At 42.3% G+C, this 26,421-nt stretch overlaps 1 protein-coding gene across 1 annotated transcript in view; it reads right to left on the reverse strand.

The window, feature by feature from the left end:
• The window catches only part of RGS9 (regulator of G protein signaling 9), a 714,724-nt gene extending 688,639 nt beyond the window's left edge, over positions 1-26,085 (reverse strand). Inside the window, exon 1 of the mRNA XM_085617281.1 lies at positions 25,931-26,085. Within this exon, the coding sequence (XP_085473407.1) occupies positions 25,931-25,993 (63 nt within the window). The 5' untranslated portion in view covers positions 25,994-26,085. The remainder of the gene's footprint in view (positions 1-25,930) is intronic.
• Positions 26,086-26,421: the final 336 nt, after the last annotated feature.

Consider the following 26,421-nt stretch of genomic DNA (forward strand, 5'->3'; position numbering starts at 1 on the left):
TGTTTTAATGCGGAAGCTAAAAATGATAACTAGAGCACCTAGCTTTGGTCAGTGCATTGAGACCATTTGCTCCAAGGAACTAAAAGTCTTTATTCATTGTCATCCATTCTTAAATTACTTCATCCACCCAATCGTCACCATCCAACTATTCATTAATTTAGCCATGACTCCAATCTCCACCCATCGATTCAATGATTGGACAAAGTTCGATAATGTAAATCTGTTCTAAAACACGCCAGATTTGCAATTTTTTTCAAATATTTTTTGGAACTTCCTTACTGCACTTGTTCACTACATGCAGTTTGGGGATGGTCTGACAATAGTTGCCAGGGCTTCTTTCGATTTCCAGACCGGCTCTGCTGTTTTTCATTAGTGACTGTTAAGTTGTTGTTAAAGAGAGACAAGGTAATCTTACTCTTGTGTATTTACTGAGTACAAAATTATACAGCAACAAGAGCAACATAGAATCTTCCATACCAGTCACCATCAACCGTCGGTCTCCTGTTCTACCTCCCTTCCCGTATCCCTTCACACATGCAACCACATCCTTATTCCACAATCTATGCTCCACCAACACTTCCAGATCTATCATACCCAGCAATATCACACATGGCATACCACACATACTCCCCCTTCCAACAATACAACAAAGGCAATTTAGGGCAGCGTAGCTACGATGCCAAGAGAAGATGACGCATGAGTAGCAGTCTTCTGCTGGTGAAGATCAAAACCATAGATTATCTGGGGACGCCAGTACCAGGTAGTGGTGTCCATGAGGTTGGTATGCACACCCGTAGCTTGGTAGCCAAAGGGTGGCACTAATTCATATTGACAATGAAGAAAGCAGAGTCCTGGACGGGTAAGAGTGGGCTCACACAAGCCACCGAAGTTGGAGCGGCAATCAAAATGTTCTCCTGAGAGGCATGCAATTGTCAGTGGAGGTTGAGGGACAGACTTGACCCTCCAACCTGCCCAGAGGGATAGCAAAGACAGAATTCAAGCGAGCAGTGCAGAAGACTGCCCCAGCCATACGGGCCCTAACTGGGTGAGTGACTGGCAGGCACAGAGGGGAATCGGTTAGTGCAACCATGTGGAGGCCCATTTAAATTGGGAAGCTGCATGGTGCAAGCTCTATCGTCTTCCAATGTATGTGCAATATTAGGAGGTGCCCTGAGATATTGGGAATAATGTCTGTTGCGGTTGTTGCATAACAGATAGGTGGGCATGAGGTGACACCAATAGGGGGGTTGGCACAGCTATTGACCAGTACCACAACATCCGACACGCCAAGGCAGAGATGGCACGAAGGTGGATTTTAATGAAAAGCAAAAGTGCACAATTGCCAAGAGCTAGCCCGGTGACCTGAGGGCTTAGAATTGGGGTTGCAGGACCAAATGTGGAAGTGCCAAATGAGTGGAAGCAGATTGAGGTGTAAGGTGAATCCATATCCATAGTGCGGATATTGGAAATGAGATTGTCAAAGAGAGAGGCTGATTCTGGGAAGACTGCCCACAAAAGAGGCTGATTCCCATGTGTGACAGTTAAGGTTGTCTGCAGTTGGAACAACCCTGCCTCCTCTCAAGCCCCTCCCCCAACCCCATGACACTATGCCGTGAGTGCAAAGATGAGGCATGGGTCAAGATAAAGGTTCCAAGGTTCAGCAGACCAACAAACAGGAACAGAGCGATAGGAGATGGTACTGACCAGCATTCAGGCCCAAGTCAGGGGCCTGGGAGCAACACCAACATTGTGATGAAAGAACTGGCAATTAAAGATACAAGATCTGCTCTAGATCACCAAATAAACACAGTGGCAGTGGATATCAACTTAATTTGCACTGACATGAAGACATTTACAACCAAGGTGGAAATTACACACTTAAGCAATTAAACCACTGCAATCAGAGATCAGACACCTTCGAGACACAATGTAGCATCTATATGCCAGGACCGTAGATGCTGAGGGCAGATTCCAATGCATTAACATAAGAATGGTAAGTCTCTTAAAAAAGTGGAAGGTATTCACACACTTTATGGAGAACTTTGTGATTACAAGTGTGAAACTCTGGGATCTGTCCACCAACTTTCTTTTAGGATGAGCACAGAGGGGGCCTGGTCTCCCATTGAAACCAGCGCTTGGAATGCGGCCAATCATTGCACATATATTACATTATAGGAATTGAGATGCTATCCTGAGGGAAGCACTCCCTCACGCTTGACGATTCCGGTCTTTCCAGATTATACACAAGAAAAGCAAACTCAGCAAAGTAATTTTGACAAAGTGAAAGTCAAGCTGCACAAACAAGACTTGAATTACGCCATCATTTTACCGGCCAAGTTGAGGGTACAGGTGGAGGGGAAAATGTGGTTCTTTGCCTCACCGGATGAGTCCTGGGAGTGGCTGCAGGGATGGCGGTAAGAGACATAGGGGCACACGGACACCGGAAACAGGCATTTGACGCACTGATTAGGAAACAGAGCAATCAGGACTGATGAATACCCGTGGGAGATAGGCCAGCTTGAGGAGTGTGGAAACGTCAGTCTAAAAGAGTGATCAGATGTGTGGGTAATGAAGCTGATAAGATTGGAGGAAAGATGGCAAGTAAGCTACTGACCTGGCTATCTCGTAGGTAGGAAGGCCAAAGATGGGTTCGCAAGGTTATATCCCACACTGGGGAAAAGGCCGAAACTGCACCTGACATTGCACAGGCCTTAACAGCCTATATGGAGCAGGTATATTGTCCTGGGGGTTTGTACAAGACATTCCCACCCCCATCTCACTCAAGAATATAGAAAAGGACAGGTGGTGCAGGAGGTCAAAAAGCAATTAAAAACAGGTAGTCACCATGGCCTAATGGATTCCCCACTGAATTTTGTATAGGCCTGATTGGGCTACTTAGTCAACCCCTCATCCAGACGTTCCTGGAGGCCTAGACTGCTGCTATTAGAAGAGCTAATATTGTTCTCATACACAAAAGTGAAAAACCAGTGGAGGATCATGCTTCATACAGGAAGATTCTCCTATTTAATATTGAAACCAAATTACTGGCTAAGGTATTGGTTAATTGCCTAATACAAGTATGCGAAAAAGTATTTGCTTCAGATCAATTAGGTTTTATGCCACACAGAGTTATTCGGCACAACCTTTGGTACCTTTAATGGTACATTGTCCAGGCTGCTTGTGATAAATGAGTGGGAATATGCATACCAAAGAGGACCTTCTCTATTTTCTGATAGAAGGGCTTTGACTTTGTGTGAACAAGCTTTGACCTTGTGTGAACACTAGAGTGAATTGTACAGCCAAGGGGTCACTGGGGCCATTCACCATAACGGTTATTGGGATTTGGAAGAGGGCAGACTGACCAATGGGGTGGAGGAATAAAATTACCTGGGAGACACCTCTATGGGACTCTGGGATTCTGACTGACCTCATGATTCCGTAAATGGGATCTACTGAGCATATCGAAAGAAAAAGACATATGATGATCCCAGCAAATGCTGAAGTTTGACGAACTTAGACAACAGTATAACATAACAGCTTCCCAATATTACAAATATTTGCAAGTCCAGCATGTCCTTTCCAGATACCCTGTCTCACTGCAAATTATAACAGATGAATCACTATTTGAGCATAGATTGATGGCTGCACCCCTATATAATATTGTGATAATACAAATCTACAAAATATTGCTCAACAACTGCCAGTCTCCAACAAATGGGAGCAACATTTTAGAATCCTGGAAGATGATGATTGGAGGAAGGCCTCTAAATATCAAAGGGAGGTGGCTGTGAGAACTGGTTTTTGCCTGATAGAACTTAAAATACTGCACCAAAACTACTACACTCACAAACATCTGTTTAGAATGGGTAAGATAAAAACAGAGAGATGCTTAAGAGTCAGCCATTACCTTCTTGTAGATGAGATGAGAGGTGGCTGCAGCAAACAGTGTCTATTTGCCCAAGCAACAGATATGCCTTATGATATACTAGTAGTTCCTAGTCAATTGTTTGGCAAGTAACCAAGCCAACTGGTTGATGGAAATGTTATTTTCAGTAACACACATCTTTGTGATAGGACTCTCGAGTGTATGAATGTCGCCATGATGTAAAAGCTATACATCTGTATACTTATGTATGAAGATTTGTATTGAAAACAAAGACAATTTAATCTCAGTACAGTAACTAAAACAATGTCGCTTTAACAAATATGAATTCTAAACTACAACAAACTCATTTAGCTGCATGGGAATTTCCTCTTATGCTAGCTGTGATGCAACCGCACTTCTGATTCAGTCTCATCCACCACATCATCGTTTACACGGATATTCACACCAAGAACGCCACAGTTTTGCCTGTGGCTTCTCCCATTTGTACGCTCAACTTGGATCAGAAAAGATATAGATTTATGAGAGCATATGCGGAGGATTAATTGTTTAGATTTTCAGTGTTGCCTTGGGGAAATTGAGTGAATACAAACATAAATTAAATTAAAAGAGCATGTTATACTTGTGAGGCAGATGATGAGAAATGTTTCCATAAGTTACAGAAGCAACTTGAAAGAGCTTTTAACAGATTTATGCAACAACTACATCATTGAGCCAATTGAGAGTTCTGATTGGTTGTCCCTGGTTGTAATTTCTGTAAAAAGCCGTGGAGACCGAAGACTATGCATTGACTTGAGATTTTGAACAATTCCATTTGCGTGGATACTTTCCCCTGCTGAACTTACAAGATAGTTTGTCTTCTGCATCTGCTATATTTTCAACAATTAATTGATCTCACAAACTCATATCATCAAATAGAATTGGGGGAGTCTAAACATTACACACCATTGATAATGCCTGAAGAAGCCTTCCAATACAAAAGAAGGCCATTTTGGTCGGTAAGTACTATTGCTATTTTCGAAGAGTAATGACTAAAATTCTGGATGGGATACCTGGAGCGAAGGTGTTTCAAGATGATATTTTGGTGTTTGGCTAGGACAAAAATTAGCATGATAGGAATTTGAAGCATATTTTATTGGCATTGGAAAAAGTATTACAGTTACACATGATGAATGCAAATTTGAACATGAAGTGGAATATTTAGGCCACAAGATATCGAGTCAGAGAATTTAACTAAAAGTGAGTCACATTGATGCACTTTTGAATGCACCTGACCCAGTACTGAAACAAAAATGTATGTCTTACTTAGGTTTTACAGATTTTCCTCAGGATTTGTTCAAATTACACCGTAAAAGTAGAACTGTTAAGGCAATTGTTAAAACAAAATGTAAACTTTGTTTGGTCTCAGAAGCAAAGTACTTGCTTTACCTTAGGTAAAATATAAATTACACATGCTCCATGTTTGAAACCTTTTGTTATGGGGGATTAATGTGTGATTGCAGTGGCTGCATGAGGTTATCGTATCGGTGTGGTATTATCCCAAATGTAAGTCAAGGATGAATGGATTTTTGTATTTGCTTCCTGCACTTTGAGACCTTCTAAGAGGAACTATTCTCTGATTGAACAAGTGTTACTTGCTTCAGAGATTCAGAATGCATGTTCGGGGGAGAGGATTCAGTAGTTGGAAAGATCATAAACCTCTGGCTAATATGTTGAGTTCTGGACGTGGAAGTTATTTGACTCCACATTTACTGTTATTAGCTTCTAAATTACAAATGCACCACTAAATGATTAAATATGTTCCAGGTGAATTTAATCTTATGACTGATGGCTTCTCCTGGCTTCCAGTTGATGTACAACCATGAATATCAAGAGTGTGAAGTAGTTTCTACTTATGGTGCTGTAGTTGGAGAGATGACTGATTTGGTCTATATGGCTAAGGCACCCGTGTAGAGCTGCTGTTCTTCAGCCCTAGTCATGCTAGATCTTTTAGCAGCCTTCGATCTTGAGGTGCTGCTCCAAGTGCCCGAATGAATTGCAATGGGTTATCTCGTGCATTGCAGGGATACCTTGAACCTCCCGTGTTCCTCGCTCATGTCCTCCTCAACCACCCTAACAGGCCTCTCTTTAAGGATATTCCAGGGTTTGTCCATTCTCAATCAGGAGGTCATACTTTCCAAACACAATTGATGTGTCTACACTTGATAATTATATCAGCCACACACAAACAAAGATGCGATCAAGTGTCCCACTCTTGCAATCCCGTAAGACCTACACACAATACCTACTTACCCAGCTGCATGCAACTCTGTCTTTCATCTCTGCATTTCCGTTCATGCTTAAAAGCAGTCGCAAGTTTGCCACAACACATTTGAAGCAATCTTACCTCTCAGACTACATTAAAACTCTTTCCACGTAGGCCACTCACTCTATAAAACCAGACTCTCTGAGCAATGCACAATGAATGTAATAGCCTTATACTCGTCAATAAGGAATATCAGGTTCTATACAACTGCTAAAGTACAATACAGTCCCGCAGTCCTTTGACAGTAAATGAGAGTTGGGGAAACCTTTCACCCTCAAACCTGCCAACAGCAAGCAGCAGGGACTGAGTCCTATGCAGCACTGGGCCATAGGAGGAGGCGGGGCCCCAACGTTGCCAGATACGCTGTGAGTCATCGCTCTTTAAATTTGCTTCTCATCTCCAGCACGGAAGTCTATAAAGGAGAGTTGAGGGTACCTTTCACCCTCAAACCTGCCAGCAGTTTACAGTGAGCAGCAGGGACTACAAGCCCCATTCAGCACCACGCCTTTGGAGGATGCGAGGTCCAAACGTTGCCAGGCACGCTGTGAGTCAATGAGCTTGGAAAGCGCTTTTCATCTCCCGCAGCGTGGGATGCACCCGGGCCAAGGGCGTACTAGTCTGCACTCATCCAAACCCCATTAGGGCTGAACTGGGCCACCCCACTAATGTTGACCCCCTTCTTCGTGTTCTCACTTTTATCTGTCTCAGTTTGCTGGAGAAATCTACCACATGCCGGACAACACATTTTCAACAAAAGGCGGTCAAATAGGGATGGATGGGGGCACCACTTGATTATCTGATTGTGAAGACCTGTTTCTGCCTCTATTTAAACTTTATATGGGCACCAAGGAATCTCTCATTCTAGCACTGTGGTATGTTTTTTTTAAGCTTCATTGATGGCTAGCAGCATCTTTTTATCTTGATTTAATTACTGTAAACAAGACCATGTTTTAACAATCGAACCCTCCGGGTTAATATATTAGTCCAAACGGATTTGCCTGGTATTTGTGAGCACTCTCGGAAGTGAGGGTCTAATATTAATACCTGCCACGACCGCCCGTGTTGAGAAATGTTGCCAGGAGGCAGTCTAGCGAACGATTTTCCCACTCATGCTTGCCAACTTAATGCTGGAGATTAACTTAACGTTGATGAGCCTGGCACAAGAAAAAACTCCTCCACGCGGCAGATGTCAGAGATTTTCCAGAAAGCCACACTCTAAGTGGAGCGCAGAGTGTGCAAAACTCTATGAACTCTGCTGGAGGAGCGGAGTTTACTGCCCACCCTAATAAACAAGTCAACAACCATCATCACACCCAAATATGCCTCCTCAAGCCATCCCCTATGTCTTAGTTCTTACGAATGTCTCTCAACTCTCTGTGAGAACAAATGAGTCTTGGTGGGAATTGAAAAACAAAGTCATTCACTGGATTGCCAAAAGGGCGAACAAAACACAAACACTGTTTAAAGAAATTCTGACAGCCAGAAGAGTACCTTTGGTGGGCCATGGGAAGGAAAGCATTTGTGGGTGATTGCGTAGTAGTAAATACCCGCCATCCATGACTGGTCTGTTTTCTGCTATCGGAGCTGGAATCTCCTAATGCACTGGATAGGGGTAAAAGCTTGGCAGTCTTATTCAGACATTTCTACAGGGGAGTTCCCTCTACCTCTACAGGTACAGGGCTTTTACACACTTACAATCATGGCATTCCCATCACCTAGAGGTCGGCCCAAGAGGCGCATTGTCATGTTAATCTCTCTTCTTTTACTCTCAGTGAAAAATCTCTATGTTGCCTCCTCATTCTACCAAATTGCTCTCCTAAAACTTTTGGGTAATCCAGACTAATATATTTCTATAACAGCAAGTTTGATAGCAGCTGTGTCAACGTAGTATACGACCTAGAAAGGGACCTGGATATAACAAATAAAGGAAAATCCAGAGGCACCTATATAATCTGGCTAGTGATTTTAATGTTTCAGAATGTAAGTTTCTATCGAAAAGTGGCTGTGCTAAGGTTGATCCCGAAAACTAGTTACTGGATCACTTCCAACACAACAGATATGGCGATACATTACATTTGTTTATAAAATATAATCTTCTTTTCACCAGTAACTACAGCGATTAAAGACAGAGGCCACTACCGACCTTCATAGAGAGGTGAAAATAGCTCTATAGACCATGTATTAATATCAGCATCTTCGTGCATTCTACCTGCAAAATTCTCTGTAGAGCCAAACTGTACCAGCGATCATAATCTGCTAATTCTGACTTTAAAGACACAGCACATGGAAACTACTGGGGAACCAAGAGTAGGACACATAATTGCGACAAGATCTAATGGCGTAAGAATAAAATGGTCAGGAATCGATCCACACAAAATCACTTTTGAAATACTTGAAGAGGGTATCACTGACCTAAATACCTGTTGGATGAGCCTGCCCACTTTGTTCACATTAAGTTGTCACATGAATATATATGAAAAATAATTTCCTCAAAACTAACAAGACCAATTAGGGCCAACAGCAAATTCCACTCTGACTGGTTTAATCACGCCTGTCCAACAGCTCACCGTATCTTAAAACTAGCACTAAACATCAGCCCAATGGTCGCCGTAGTAAAAGAACATTTGAGAGACTTATACAAGGAGACTTTAAACACTCGAAAAAAAGAGCTCCAATCTGAGTCCTGGGAAAATTTCTCCAGGAACTCAGTCTTATTTTGGAAAATTATAAATGGCTCATTTTAGGGAAAATTATGCCTCTAAAATTAAGTCACTGGTGCATCAAGAATATTGAATTACTCACTATTAGAGGATAGTGTGGGAGACGAAAATAGGGATTCACTAACATCCTCTTAGGTTAGGTTTGAGCTGGATTAAGTCATTCGGGCATTGGAAAGTAGTCCAAAAACGAAGGCTGCAGTGCCTGACAGGGTGCTAATGGACTGTAACTAAAACCTGATGGATTTATGGGCCTCCCTGTTTACAGTTGTTTTTAATACAGCTGGTACAAGGTAAATTCCCTTTTCTCGGACTCAGTTATCATCCCAATTTTCAAATAATAAGAAATCCCTCCTGCTACCGAACAATACACCTTCAGGACTCATCAGTGATGCTGATGGGCAGGGTTCTCCTGAAGATGTTAGAAGGATGGGCGGAGAAGAGCTCTGTCTTATCGGAGTGCCATTATGGGTTCGGGGGCGGGGGAGGGGGGAATTGGGATGGTGCAACAATGTCGACACCTTACCTTGATTATCGGGAAGAATACTAGGGCAAAGGAGGGTTCGCTCAGTTTTCTAGACATAAGCAGTGCCTTTGACTAAGTGAACCGTCAAAAACGTTGTCTTATTTTAAGAAACCTGGGGACCTCAAAGGAAATAATTTCCCTACTAGCTACTTGGAATAGCCGGGCATCTGCAAGTGTCAGATTTGGACCTGCTGGGGAATGTACAGATTATTTTCGTATAAATTGCGGTTAAGACAAGGTTGCGTGTTTGCCCTAGTCCTTTTCCCTATATATTAACAAAACAGTACTACGCTACAGGCCCTATCAATAGATACACCTTAGGTTGGGTTCATGCCCCGTCCACATTTTGATGTACAACTACTATGCTGTCTTGATATCCCATTATGGGAAGGGCTTACAACAACTGATTCATCTATTTGTTACTTTTATGGAGGAAAGGACCTTAATGAGAATCGTGGAGAGACCTAGACTATGATAAGCGGGAAGCCCGAGTGATGAAAATCAGGCATCACATTGGGAGAACATTTCTGTCTAGAGTTGATACATTCCGATATCTGGGTATCCTCTTCATTGCCAGTGATGATTTGTGTGCCTCATACAGACAATACATGGCTAACAAAATAACTAGAATGGTGAAGGGCGTTTTTAGATTTCCAGCAAAATTGGGAAGAAAGTCGATTAAGCAAATGATGTCACTGTATTATGCAAATTATCTAACTGCAGCTCTTTATGGAGCAGGAGTATGGATGGAGGAAACTACTGTGTGATCCAAGTCCAGGAGCAAAAATTCCTTTCTAAATTATTTGTGTTACCAAGTTCGACATCATATTATATTTGCCACAAGGAACTGGGCATTCCTTTCATGGAAGACACATTACACTAAAGCCAGTTCATTTGTGGCATGTTTGTCTTTCTCTAGAGCAATCCTGAAGGATCGTTTGTTTCTAGATAATGCACTGGAAATACCATGTTTGCAATAGGCCTGGGCAGTAAATTCCGTTCCGTTCGCGGAATTTGAGGAATTTGGGTAATTTTTCGTTCCGTGGAGAACGCGGAATTGCCAAAAATTCTGCGATCCGCGGCTTCGTGGAATTTTTTGCTTGTTTGCTCTTTCAAAATTTGTGTTTGCGAGATATTTCCCCCCGAGCACGCAAACAGCGTTCGCGAACAAGAAAAAAACATCGCAAATGGGCGTAAAAAGCAATTTCGCGGAGCTTTTGCGTGCTTGCGGAGATTTTTTACCGTTTCGCGGAGCTTTGCGTAGTGCAACTACGCAAATTCTGCCCACCCATTACATTGGTGAGTACTTCGATGATCGCAAATATCCATCACTCCATGCAGACCCAGGGTCCTGTTTTATTTCCAAGTTAGATTCAAAGATATCCTTGAAAGAAGCAAGTGATCAGAAAAGATTTCTGGGAGAAATGGTCAGCTCCAGTGTTACAGATTATCTAACGATACACGAATCCACAAGCATTCAGTCATATCTTGTCTGGATTGACAGTCAGAATAATAGATTAATGCTCTTGCACTTCAGACGTAAAATAATCCATCATCTGGTCTCTTTTACAAAACAAAAGTCGCTGGCTGGTACACTATCTGAAATGCCCATGTGATAGCTGGTCATCCCAGTCAACAATGCGCTTTGTTCTTGCTCCTAAGTTTTACACGGGACCAAGGAAATGCCATTTCATATCGTTATTGAAAGATATAAACATAACTGACTGTAAATTGGGATTTTGTAGTTGTTTAAATTGGAAAATGTGTCAGTTTGTAACGCTGTATTTGCCTATATTTTTAAAGGCATATCGAATAAGGAAACACATGGCACCCCTGGATATTTTTATATTTGAAAGCCCAGAGAATTAATAACAATGATTAACTTTTTGGTAATTCATAGACTAGGTATGAAGTGTAATTTTTTTAGTTGTGCCTTTTAATTAGGACTAAATTCTTATATTATATTTTAATTGTGACTTGCATTTTAATCATACATTGATGTTGTTTTAGGACCTAAGTACTTCTGTACTTATTTATTTATTTATTTATTTATACGTTTTTTAGCTCGACCCAAAGGTATCAGAGCACTTTACATATAATATTAGATCATTAGATCGAGGTACATGCAAAAATAAACAGACAAAGAAAACCGTTCGGCCGCAGCGGTAGTTACAGTATGCAAGCATGGGAACCGCTTGAGCTAAAAAATGCACAAGACATAGTGGACCGCTGAAACACTAATTTAACCACTACAACTGGTCAAGGATGAGTGGGTGTGAGCTTTGGGAACATAGCTCAGTTAGGGTGTGTGTTAAAGTATTTGTTGAGCAGTAGGTGTTTAAGGTCCCGTTTGAAACAGGAAAATGAGGGGTTGCAGCGCATTTCACTAGGGAGTGAGTTCCCTATCGTGGGAGCATTTCCAGAGAAAGAGCGTGTCTGGGAGAATTTCTTTTTGAGTTTGGGATGTATGAGAAGAAGTGCGTTGGAGCTCCTTAGGGATCTGCTACCACCTTTCGAAAGTTTGTTCTCCAGATAGTTGGGGTTATGTGTGTGAAGGGCTTTGTGGGTGATGCAGGCGGTCTTGTAGAAACATCTTAGTTCGATTGGGAGCCAATTGAGGCTCTTGAGGGCCGGTGTGATATGCTCAAACTGTGAGGCACAGGGTCAAGACTGATTTGCATATAGTTGTGTCTGAACTGGGGTGGCAAAGTGAGCTAAAGAACGATGATGGATTCAACCCAGATCTGTGACTGGGGGTGAGTGTCTGAAAACTTTCAGCGCTCCGTCCTTTAATGTGCATCTTTGTGCAGTTCTTGCATTTGTTTACAGGACTCTAGCATTCTTGTACTTCTATGCATTTTGTATAGTGCTTGCATATTTCTTACGGTTTTAAACCTTGCTTTTAAAATACTATATTGTATGTTCTCTTTTATGGTTAAAATCTTTAACCAAATACAGAAGGCTGAACGAATGACCGAATCTCTCATCTACAAGATTCCTATGTATGTTTTAAAGTCAGGAATAAAGTATGGTGAAGCTGGAATATGAAACTGTGACCGAAATGCTAAATTAAAGTGAACCATGTTTAGTTCATACCAAGATATGAACACCTCCCCCTCCTGTTCTCTGATGCATTCAGTTGGACTGTGTTTCTCATTTAGTGCAGCTGGTGTGAGTCATCCAAGCAGTTTGCAGACACTGAATTGCTGGATCAGGCTACACTATCATTTCCATATAATCACATCCATTCACAACTTTTGATGCTGTTTGTGTATTTCTACCAGCACTGAGCTCACATTTAAAGTGAAATATGGCTTGACGAAAAGGTCATAGGCAATTGGGAATCTATACAAAAAATGAGAGCCAGAGAGGATAAAAGTTATAAAATATTATGTTAGCTCTCTTACCCGATTAATCGGGGTGACAACTGAAAATAGGCAGAATTAGGAAGAGTGACATGTTCTGGGATTCTTTTATTGAATTGCAGATGCACTGAGGTTATAGTCATGCAGGACTCTGTGCGAATCTTGTGACCGGTGGGGTGTATAACATCGGTCCAGTAGGAATAGATCTATTCCAGTGATTATGTTATGTTAATTGTATGAAAATGTGTCTTATGTGGATAGTCTGACCATCGGGCATGAAAATGGCCCTCTCTGGCCTATATTGGATGCCCTTGGATGGAAAGGAGGAGATGAGATTTGGATATGGGATCCTCTCCCTTCACCACCAGAAGTGCTTTAAAGGGATATATGTTGCTGAGCACTTTGTGCTGGCACTTCTTTAACTTTGAGAAGACAATCATGGCACATTTCAGTGGAACTGGAATAATCATAAGTTCACAAAACTGTGACTGCGAAGAAGCACTGCCATATATTTAACGCGACTGCTACTTCTGAAAGGACCAGCGCACTCTTAGTAGCAGTTGTGACCTATTTTATTAGCACGAAAGACTAACAGTGCATTAGTCACTATGAGCACTCAAATGTCGATAGGCCTACAATGGAGGTATCAGTTCTCACTAAGGGAGCGATCTAGTGTCCAGAGGGTGAACAGAGACAGGTCACGAGCATAAAGCGTCCAGAACCAGGACATGCTTTCATTTCACACACTCCTCCCCCACGTGAAATCCAAGAATCTTTCCACTCATTTCTCTGCGGTCCCACTGGGGAGCTGGTGTAGGATTTCCCAAGAGCGTCAGCGGCCGATGTTTGTAAAGAAGAACATTAAAAAAAAGTGCAAAGCTTGGAGCTGCTGTCCCAACCAGTGCACGAGACGATGTAAACAACAGGAGCTTAGCTGGACATGTGGACGTCACGTTAGGGTGTGGTTAGGAGCAGACAGGGAATCACAGAGAGCTGGGAGGGCGTAAACACATGTTTCTTCAACAGCCAGCTGATTTCATTCACATTCAACTGTTCGATATTTAATGCTTCTCTGTGTCAGGTACATTTTGACTGAAAAATGCAAATCTGAAATTCACAATGTTCGATATGGTAATTAAAGTCAGTTTTCAAAAACAAGTCCTTGTTTCGAAAGCACTTTTAAGTACTGGGCTTTTCAATTAATGTCTCTCTCCTCGTGTGAAAAGAGGAGGCTTGTTTTTTACTTTCTACCTCAATTAATGTCAGTCACCAAGTGTGAAACGATGAGAAATGGTACCTCTGTCTATGTCCTTGCACTGCTTTCTAACACGCCTCTTATTGCTTGCTCTGGGACAATATGGGTAGTTATCACTTGAATATGCGATACATCGCATGCCATTACAACGCGGTCGTTACAACAACCGCGTTGTTACATCGCATAATATTAAAACGCAAGTCGTTACAACGACTTGCTGTAGGGGGCGCTGTATGTTGAAATAGTATAATTTACTATTCCAACTCCAGTCTGTGCAACAGTAGGGAAGGTGTGGGATTTTACATCCAACACCTACTGCCCCCTACAGCAAGTCATTGTAACGACTTGCGCTGTAACGGTTTGCGATGTAACAACGCTGTCGTTGTAATGACCGCGTTGTAATGGCATGCGATGAATTGCATGTGATGTAAAGGGTTTCTCCCTATCACTTATGAGGGTCCCTGCACCACGATGGTCCACATGGTGGATCACTCCACCGTGGCCTTGCTTGTTTTGGATTACCGTAGAGTATTGCATTGTTTGGTATTGCTGCATGGCATAGCATTGAACTGTATAGCACCAAGGCACTGAATAGCATTGCCTTGTGCAAAATAATATTGTTATATTGTACTGCATTGCATAGCATTGTTAAATTGTGTGGAATTGTTGCATTGCCTAGCAGGGTCCTGCACAGGACTGCATCAGTATAGCGCAGCCTCAGCTAACATCGGTGGCAGGGAAGGGTAGCAGGAGGCAGCTGTTCTCGGCCACATCATCAGCCTCATCGACTAGTGGCAGAGGAGGGCTCAGAGGCAGCACACATGGGGATCAGGAAAAAGGAAGAGCTGGGCAACCTGTCGTGGCAGCCTCTAGTGACCAATCCGTGTGCAAGTGAATCAATCCAATCAGAAGTGTTAATTCAGTGATGTGCTTCAAAGCAATCAAATGTCACTCCCATATCACTTACCAAAATACAACCTAAATGCAGCAATCAGATCACATTTTAATAGAACACTAAGTTAAATTGCACACTGTATTGTTTTTTCTTTTCAAGATGTCTCCGGCATTCACTACGTAGTCCTTGACACCTGCTGAAGCTCCTGAAAACAATGCATTCCTTTAGGAGGTGAAATAATACACCTCAAACCAAAAGTATGACAATGAGAGAAAAATGCTCCCATGGCCCTATGCAACCTGCGAATGGCCCTGTCTTGAAGCAATGGCAGAAGGGAATATCCCAAGGCAAACAATTGCTGAAGGGGCCTAGTCCAGAACCTACTCTGTGCACCAGACTTAAAACGGATTCAAAAGCATACATATAGTAGTTTACCATCATCCCTTCATAGCTCTTGCACCAATAGCTTATTGGACCAGCACACTTTACTGTATATAAGGATTCCCACGAGGTTTGTTGCAGAATATCTGTATGCACAAACATCTGGTGGTGCTCCTTACTACATAATTAATATCCATGAGAATCTAATAGGAAAGAGTAAAGAACTTCTACAGACTCCGAGCATTAGCCCAGGTCACAAGAACTGTAAGACGCATTATGTTATTTATTTATACATCCTGAGCCACTATCCCTGTGTCTGTGTGAGATACCTCTGCCCTGTTCGTGGAGGCAGCAGAGTGCGTTGCCATTACAAGTGAGATGTCTTACAATGTGCTTCAGCCTTCCCTTGCTCTAGCCTTTCCCCAAGCACTTGGTAGCTGCCAAGTTATTTTAGAATGTCCTGCCTCACTTGCAAAGAGCTTGTCCCAATAGCCAACAATTCAGAAAAAGACTGCAAACCATCTGCTTCCAGTAAAATACAAAATACTGCACTTCGATAGGCAGTCAACAGTAAAAGCAATGAGTAGCACAAATGGGTTAGAATCCGTGTGTACTAACCTAAAAGGCCATAAATAATCAACCAGTCAGGCTGTGAAAATGACAAATGCAAAACCAGCACTAATGAGCACAGATGTTCAAAGTTCCTGCCCACCATGACAATGTGTGTCATTTCTCGGACAGGGTTGGGGTTAGCAGCATTGTGTGGCATAAACTGTTGGAAAAGATGAGGTTGGAGAAGCGATAACCTTTATATACACGTGAACAATACTGAAGATTACTTTTTTTTATTTAACTTTAACTTCACTCATAATTTACCTTCACCCATAACAGCACTTTACAACAATAGCATCATATAAAACAAATGGCAATACAAGAAACCCTCAAGAATTCTCGAAGTGATACATCACGGTAGAGTTAATTATGAATGCTGTACACTGTCTTCGTGCTCATTTCCCCATCCTCAGAGACCTCCTGCATACCACTGCTTTCCAAGCCTTAAAATAGAGTATGGTTTGCGCTCTTGTTTAATGAACTAATTAATTTCATAAAATGCATTTATGCACTATCTGAATATGTTTAAGGTTTTAATAAGACCATGCAATGTATTCAAAGACAACATCATTATTTTTATTTTATATCATGACTTTTGTCTCATCTGAATTATTACTGCTAGTCCTAAATATCATGTGATATGTTAACCAAAGTAGTTGTGGTAGGTTAATCAAAGTAGTTCTATGTCATTATTCCTCAATGAAGATTAATTTGTCCACCTGTTTATCATAAGATACATTTTCTTCAAAATGTTAGGTAGTATCAGTTAAATAAAATTCAATAATGAAAATGATTGACAGCCACATTAGACACACCACATTACTAATAATTCTTTAACAAGCTCTAACACTAATAGACACTTGAATCACATTGTCAAAACCCATTTTGCTTCTGATTGTTAATGTCTCATTTCTGATATCCCGCCTCTCACTTGCCAATCAATTTTGACATAACCAATGTGTACGAAATTATCCTGGCATTCTTGGGAGGAGGAATTCCAAAACTTATTTACATGTGCAATGGCTAATAATCTACAACAATCTTGGAAGCAGATCACAGAGGAAAATCTTAGATTCCTTCAAGTTATTTGCGTCTCTATTTAGCAGTGTGGAACATACTAACGAAATTGCTCTGAGGAAATTGCTGGGGTGCAGGAATCACCAGCTAAAATAAGAAATACACTTTTACCAGTTACGAATGTGCAGTCGAAATGTTACACATAAATAAGAACATGTATTAAATAATTATTTATCAAAAATCATGCAACCCTTAGAGAAAACTAGGGAAAATATGTTTGAGTATTTAAATCACTGTTAACAGAAGCAACAATTAATATCTGGTGCCTATAGAATACATTACAAGCAAAAGGCAAAAGTAAAAAAATTAAAATGTATGTGTTTCCAAAAGAACCTTTTACTTAGACCTGAGCCAAAATGAAGTTGACTTGTGAATACAATGATCAATTAGGTTGGTCAATTCAATACGGTACCAGGGTTTAGCAAGCCAAACTCACCACCGCTGTCTAGCTAAGCAAAATCAGGCAATCTCTTTTACAGGGTAAAACATAACTAATGTCATGAGTCGCAAGGGTTCAAAAGGGCTACTCGATCTAAAAAAAAGTGGTCAACTTTCCACAAAGATGAAGACCAAATGTTTTTAACCGCCGTAGATGTCTTTTGCACTAGGCAACTTCTCTCACTTACCAGTAGTCGCGGAGCCCCTCTCTCCAGCAGGCAAAACTAACAGACTGAAGTCAAGCGTGAGTTTGGGGTCAGTGATAAGGCGGGGAGAATATTGTGGGGGAGAGAATTGCAGAGATTCAAAAAGCTCCATCAGATGAGGTTGCTGATGAGGCTGGGTCAGATGCACTTCCAGGAGCTATGGAGGAACTTGCAGTTGGTGTTTTGTTAACTTCGATCCCTATAAAGCAGGCAGACACAAGTCTCTCAACCCCCTTGTGCACAGCCATCAATGCGGGCACATGGGCTCTCAAGTATACAGCCCTGTCTGTGGCATTCCTTGGTCCTGCTGTTTTGCAAGGGCTTCCACACCTATCTGGCTGCACAGGTTTCTCATCATTCAGGGCGTTTCAGCACCAGATGAAACAAAATGCAGAGCGCGACAGATGTCCCAGAGGAAAGTTTGTTACAGGGCATCTTCCAGCTTGGCTGTCAGGTTCCGTTCAAAAGGGACACGGGCATTGGGGAAGGCTTGGCTTGTCTTGTTCTACCTTTCGAAACCAGAGAAGTCTTCATGATCAATGGTGCTTCAAAGTCGTGGGCACCAGCTGTGCAAAGGCCTTTACTTGGTAGGAACAATCAGAAGGGAAATGTGTTGTGCAAAACTGAGGGGGGCTTACATGGTTGCCCTGATCTTAGTGGTGACAAATAGTTTATGGTTGATCAACTACCTAACCAATGCTACGAGCTTTACAAGGGGCTTTAGGCCAATCTGTATCAATTCCTGAGGCAAAGTTCAGCCAACAGGATGAAATAAAGATTGGAAGGATAATACAGTTTCACCTCCCTCTCATTTAAAAGTGGCACCGAGATACCAGATATTTTAAGCGCATACGGCAATTATAAAATTTAAATTAGATGTCATTAATGAAATTGGTATGCCCACGTATATACCATTAAATCTGAACGATGTCAGATCCCACTCGCTGCACAACCGTGGCCTACACGCACCTGGATGAAATTGCTGCGTGGGTTTAGAGTAATTCACACAATGGCTGACGCAGGTTTAAGATCATGGTCGACATTGAAAATAAAACAGGGTGCAACACAGTAACATTTTTAGGGTTCATAAAAAAGGCGGATGAGACGTCTACAAACGGCGTCCATGAAAAGTGGATTTCAAGCACACAGCGCAGTCCATTCTGCAAAGAACACAAAAGTGCACGAGCACTTAAAACGCGCCGCTGCTTTCTGGGGTGCGAGATGACATTATAAGTGCTGTAACCAGCTTTAAAAGCCCCTGTCAGCATTTGAGATATAAAAAGATTCATGCCTCAGCTATTAACGCGGCTCATGCTCGTGTTATTTCTGTGTTACACGTGCAACAAAACTATATTTTGCAAATTACCTTGGTCAGCCGTTACCACAAACAAAACTAATATTTGTCCTCAACAAAGATTTCCTTATAAACACGAAGTCACACCTATTGGTTTTGACAATGCATGTGTCTCGTGTGCGTGAACACTGATGCTCGACTCACAGTAGCACCCTTCCTCCTCTGTGCGCTATGAACTGGAGAGCAGCTGCGGGGATTCATCCAGGGGCTGCCATCACTGGAATCAAATCACCAAGAAAAACTAACAAGTACAAGAGGTTTCTTATATAGTTTCACAGCTGTGGGTGGAATTAGTTGATGGAAACCGCATAATCAAGAAACATAAGGACTGTCAAACAAACCTGCACAGCGCCAGCCAACTTCCAAGCTACAGCTAACAATCTATAATTCACAGACAGGCATGAATCAGGTCGAACTGCTGATGGTCTAATGAGGTTGTCAGAGACGAACATCTTGGCACACTCTGTGTATTGTGTTTGCAACAAATGCACTCACCACCAGAAACCGAAATAAATGTTGTTTATGGTGATCACATATCATCCAGCATTGAACTAATGAAAGTATTAACAAAGTTCTATAGCCAAAAGTCAGCAGTAATAAGAAACTGAAAGCCATTTTCAATAAAAGTTGTTTATTTGCCAAAAGTGAGTGAGAATCTAACACAAACCGGAAGCAGGAACATATTTACCTTTGAATAAGAAGAAATGAGAACATGAAAAAGGAATTGAAAGGAAAGAAAGTGAGTGACAGATATGGTTTTGAAGAAGAGCGTGAGAGCAAAAGTGTATGTTGCTGTGGGAATAAGGTGACTGCACACAGCTGTGTATGTACATGACTGCAATATTCAACCAATGCAGAGCTCCAAAAGGGACGCGGCACTTTCTTCTCATACTTGTGTTTGGAAAACTACATGGTATTTTATTTTATTTTCACTTTATTCTCATGAATTTACGGTTTGCTAATTATTTACGTGAATACATAATTTGATTGTCAAAGATGTTGCATATTTCAGTTTGTAACACAATAAACTAGCTACTTATATGGCCCAATATTTTGGAAATGGATCAAATTCCCAAGCCAATATCTTATTTAAAACAAAAATGAAAAGCAACAGTTTACCAGTGACGCGGGGCAGTTATAAATACAGCTCATCCACTGGGTCTGTACTTTCTGAGAAGTGACAGGCAGGGTCAAACTTCGAGCCAGCTGTGTTTCTTCCTCATGCTCCCCAATGTTCTCAGAATCAATCTGGACCTGAAAGCAAAGCACCACTGACGATCTAGCGCGCTCAAGCGCTTTAAAATGTAAGGCTTGAAAATACCAGCCATCATTTATTCAACTGCTGTGAGCTCTGAAGGTCGGATCAGAGCCCAAATCAGCATCTCCGAGTTAGAACCCAAATCAGCATCTCCAAGTTACAACCCAAATCAGCAACTCCAAGTTACAACCCAAATCAGCAACTCCAAGTTACAACCCAAATCAGCAACTCCAAGTTACAACTCAAATCAACATATCCAAGTTACAACCCAAATCAGCATCTCCAAGTTACAACTCAAATCAACATATCCAAGTTACAACTCAAATCAACATATCCAAGTTACAACCCAAATCAGCATCTCCGCGTTACAACCCAAATCAACATCTCCAAGTTACAACTCAAATCAACATATCCAAGTTACAACCCAAATCAGCAACTCCAAGTTACAACTCAAATCAACATCTCCAAATTACAACCTAAATCAACATCTCCAAGTTACAACTCAAATCAACATCTCCAAGTTACAACCCAAATCAGCAACTCCAAGTTACAACCCTAATCAACATATCCAAGTTACAACTCAAATCAACATATCCAAGTTACAACTCAAAACAACATCTTCAAGTTACAACCAAAATCAGCAACTCCAATTTGCAACCCAAATCAACATATCCAAGTTACAACTCAAATCAACATATCCAAGTTACAACTCAAATCAACATCTCCAAGTTACAACTCAAATCAGCATATCCAAGTTACAACTCAAATCAACATCTCCAAGTTACAACTCAAATCAACATCTCCAAGTTACAACCCAAATCAGCAACTCCAAGTTACAACTCAAATCAACATATCCAAGTTACAACCCAAAGCAGAATATCCAAGTTACATCCCAAATCAGCATCTCCAAGTTGCATTCCAAATCAGCATCTCCAAGTTACAACCCAAATCTGTGGTTGACCTTCCAGTGCCACTTCACCAACAACTGGGGCGTCATCACCTCTCCTGAGAGGCAATGGAAACAGTCAAAGGCGTCCACAAAAACAAGGTTCACCCCAGCAAAGCAGGTAGGACACACCCTCTTACAAGCCTTGGTAACCACAGACCATGACCGGCATGCATTGCAAGTCAAGCCCTCTTCGAGAGCGGAGTCCCAACACCTGGGCCTGTTTGACCCAATGGACTTTGTTCCACTGCGCTGACCTGAATCACCCTGTGAAGACCCAAGACCAGATACAACACTTGTGATGTATTAATCACCCGGTATGTCTCTGATACGATGAATACACAAATATGGGATTCAAATTTGTGGTTATCTTTGAGCCAACATCATCGGTACACAATACCAAGACGTCCAGATTGTGTGCTTGAAACGGGTACAGAAAAGTCCACTGGACATGGTCAACATGCATGTGGAGTACTGGGAACCTTTCAAGGTGGGCATCATTCAAGTCATGCAAGGAAGGGAATAAACCGACTGCGAAGGACTGGCGGGACACAGAAGGAGAGCCATGTTTACTCTACAAACCATAGCCCTCTTTCAGAGTAAGTTGGGAAGTGAAACAATGTGCAGTAAATCTGCAGTACACTGATCACCGCACAAGTAGCACGATTTGCCTTTTTAGATTAACGTGGAATTATTGTGTTTCAAAAGTAAGAATACCACCTCCCTGCACAGGAAATCAGTGCCAGATATTACCCGCAAAAGGCTGGGACTATCACTTTGTTTATAAATAAAGAAAAAATACTGGTAATACAATTTCTGCCTCTGTTCTCCCACCCCTTTAAAGCCTTCTTCTACGCACTTGAGTAAACGCATTAGGCCCGCTACTATGTCTTGATGTTTAGATGAAATTGGTTAGATTAGTGCACCCTGAGAATAAAATTTAGGCAATAGGGTTGCCCTGGACCTATTTTAAAAACACCATCTCGCACTCACTGCACTACCTAGTCCACACACCCACATGCACCTAACGGCTTCATCACAAAAAGATCTCCGCTAAAGAGCCCCTTCGCAGGTGCCCGTAGGGCATTGCAGTGCCGGCCCGACGAGGAGCAGGTCCAATGATAAAGCATGACATCCTTTGGAGTGTGTGAGGGCACTTCTTCACAGACCTGAACACTCCCACCCACACTTAGGAGCTGCACACCAGTCAGTTATACTATCACTGAGGGCTGTCAGACAGCATATCGAGGACAAAAATATTGTGTTGCCAAAATATTGTGGCGAAGATATCGAGGACAGGAATATTGAAAATGTAAGAGTAGATTTATAATTCATAACTCCACATCTACGCACCTTCAAGATATATAAATATATATATCTCCACGGTACGGGTATGCTGAGCTAAGCATAGTAAAACTTTGCATACCATAGAATCTTACCTCCACAGTATTCTTGTCCTCGATATTCTTACCACGATGCTATGACCACATGATGTTTTATCTTTGATAATTTGGTCAATCATCTCACTGAGAGACCACAAGCAGCTTTAAAAACTCGTCTTCTATACACAAGGTTCAACTTACTTCAGCAAAATAAAAAAAGCTGTGTGGTGCCATCACATTTTGAATGTAACAACTTGGGGAGGTGGCGGGGGAGTTGCAATTAAACTTAAAACAGAAACCTGGAGGACTTGAATTTTTGTTTTTAATTAATAGGTATATGGAATGTGGAGGTTGGGAATCGAAAACTGATTCCCGGCACATCAATCGGCGTCGAATGGAAATAGTGATGCACCAAAATATGATATTCAAAACATTTCTTACCCCAGTGACCATCCACCCCATCTAAAAAACAGATGAATAAGCTTGTGGTGTGTACTGTGCAAGACTCGATCCTTAAAGTTTCAAACGCTTTAACCCAACTGGTTCCAAGTATAAAGTGTTATTGAGTTTAGCACTTGCGACCACTGTTGCGGTTTCATTTACACATTTATCCACCATGGAATGATGGAAGTCTGAGCTGGCCACAGCGGGTTCAAGCCTGTGATGTGAGGCTGTTTATAGATCTTTGCCCAGCGGGGTAGTAATGCATGGAGCTGTGGTACCGGCTGTCAGCGGAATGAACAATATTGACTGAGCTTTAAGTGGGGCAGGTCTTTCCAAGTCTCAGAAGTGGTAGTAATTAAAATGGACATTAAACATGTCCCTATCGGGTCCTATATTCATGCTTTTAACATCAATGGATAATGTAATCCATGTCAGTGTTTTAGGGTCATATGTACTAAAACGTTTTGCCATGGAAACCAAATGGGTAAAACCCTTTGGTACAACTGGCCCTTAGTTCCTGTTTATACTTTAACATTTTTACTTAACCCTGCATTCCCTAAGAGTGTTAGCTATTTTCCGGAAGTTGGTTTTCTCTGTTTTTTTCGTGTAGCATATTACTCTTGTATATTGCATACACTGAACTGAGCCACCTTCAGGTATTTATATGGGACCACAGCGGAGAGCTCTGGAGGTGGGGCTGAAGGCAGCACGGGTGCCTATAAGTGGGTCAACAATGTGTTCAGAATGCACGTTCATCCAATCCCTGGTCTCTCTGCAGAGTGCACAGAGCCCTGGACACATATTCTTGTTGCAATTGTGATTCTGTGCAAAGTGTGTGAAGGAGGTACACAGCTGTCAAAGTACTAGCAATGTGAAAGTGAAAGAAAATGCAGCGCTTACAGGTGAGTGGGTGCATCGTGTGTATGGGGGTGGTGAAGTGAGGGTAATGCATGAAGTGCATTCAGGAGAGTTTAGAGAGGCTGCTGAAGAGGAAAGAGATGAGGTGTAAAATATGTAGATTGACGGGATGTGGAGAGGAAAGGGTGCGCATGCCTAACAGGGACCCTGACAGGAGTGACTGAGAGGCTCTGTAGGCGCTATCCTTTCCACAGGCATTGGTAATGTTTCATTCACAGGATCACAATTTCAGAATCGAAACAATATAAATTATTTACAACAACATCATTGTTGCTACTCATTTATCTTGAACAGCAATCACTGACAACGCCAATAGTCCTGGCTGGTGTCAGGAGTATCCAAGTTTTGTTATATATCTGGATGTGAAAACAGAAAGCTCAGATAGAAACCAGAATGCTGGTCGGGTGGCACACTGTGGGAATCACAGAAAGTTAGTTTATGTCTTTAAGCCATGCCCTTATTGTATAGGCCACGTCCTACTTTTTCATCCCACTTAAAACCTTGACTATATAAAAAAAAGTCTTTGGGAACTATCTAAACACAATCTGATCTGTGATAGCCTGTCCCCACCTCTGTTTATTTCACAAAGGACAAACGATAAGAGCACCAGAGTGAGGCTATATCTGACGCACACTTTAATGCGCGTGGCGTGATTGATGATAGATGCACGTGTGTGTGCGCGTGTCGTCGATACCACACTCTATTATCATTATTGATAATTGTAATACGAACATTAGTGATGGTGCTATGACTGCGGAATGTAACAGAACATTATTTTATTGACAATTCCCTGCACCACGCCACGGCTGTAAGACGGCGACAGTGTCGTGTCTGTGAATTCGCGCTGAGGGGCTTCCCATCTGTGCAGTTGAAGGAACCCCCATAGAAACGCTTGCCTATGTGGGGGCGCGGAGTGCGGGCGCACTCTGAGTGCGCACGTCGGTGTAACAGGTCAGCACAGTAATGGGGGGAAAAACACATAGGCCGAAGTGGTGATTTCCACAAACAGAACGCAATGAAATCCCATTGAGTAGACGCGCCGTTGTATTTCTGCGGAGAATCACTTGTGTATTCCAGGCGCCTAGTGACGTAGAATTGATCACAGCCCATGCACGTCTCCGCCAGACCCCGGCTATGCACTGCATCGGAGACCTGCCCCCGTGCCACAGCAGCCCGACGGGCACAGGAACGGCGCCAGCGCCTCATGAAAACACAATCACGGCACACAGCGAAGGGTTTCTCCCCAGACGTGTGCTGCTCGGGGCCACTAAGCGGCAGGTCCAGAGCACGGAGAGTTCAGCTAAATCCGTGCACTAATCTGAAATCCCATTAGAGATTAGACCGGTGTGCCGTGTCTGTGCGCACAATTAGACTCAGCAGCACCTGTCATTTCAGCGCCACGAGACGGCTACGCTTCTGTTGTGATTTACATTCACGCATCTTGCTTTCCTTAATGTTGTTTCAATTTTTAATGTTGTTTTATTGTGGTTATCACTACAGCTACTGTTATTGCAAATGTGGATTTCACCATCAATAAGAAAGATCGGGGGGCTAGGGCACATGCTGCAGAGACCCGCCTGTGCCTACTCAGAATATACAAAGCTACGATACGCGCTCCATTCATGCGTTTCTTTAAGTCGACGCAGGGGCAAATGAGGCAGGACTCGCTCATCCTTTCACCAATTCAGGGCAGACGAGAACCACTAAGCAGTAATGCGATGCATTACAAAAAATGTAAATAAACTCCTGCTAGGGAGCATTTTAAAGCACAAGTTAGTGAAAGCATTGTCAGAGTTACTGTTACCAGGATTGTCATTATGTATTATTAAGCGCCATTCATCATCGTGCCACATTACACATGGATCACATCCCAGGGGCACTCACACAAGTACTTCTAACGCAGAATCACCAACAGATGCGCCTTTTAAGAAGACCTGCTGCCACACAGGAAGGGGGTGGGCGCCTTACCTTCTTGAGGAACGCCATGCGCGGCCGGTAATGCTGGCCCTGGTCCAGGTCTTTCACAGTCATCTTTGCAGCCCTGGTGAAGGAACTTAAAGGATGGAAAGTGATGGGGAAAGGAAAGCGGGTGCTGGCTTCTGCTGCCGAGAGCTGGCTTCTCTCGCACTGAGGGTAGCATCCAGTGAAGCCCTGTGAGAACAGACTGCCTTTACGGCAGCCAATCAGAGAGCTGTGCTCCCAAAGGCGCGATTCAATGGTATGAGAACCGCAGCACCATATCTCGCCACTAGAGGGTGCTACTGACATAATTTCCCAGACAGGCAGACTACAGTTAATGATGAATTCAATGACTAGGAAATAAATAACGACGGCCGCCTCTTTATTTATGTATCAGCCTAGGCCCTAGTGTTGTTGCCTCGTGTTCTCTTGCCAGCCAAGGGCGTTTCTTTTCGAAAGAGTCAGATCTGGTTTCACTTGAAAATATTTTTCTTGTCTGT

The sequence above is a fragment of the Triturus cristatus genome, chromosome 7, assembly GCF_964204655.1.
Source record: "Triturus cristatus chromosome 7, aTriCri1.1, whole genome shotgun sequence".
NCBI lineage: Eukaryota > Metazoa > Chordata > Amphibia > Caudata > Salamandridae > Triturus > Triturus cristatus.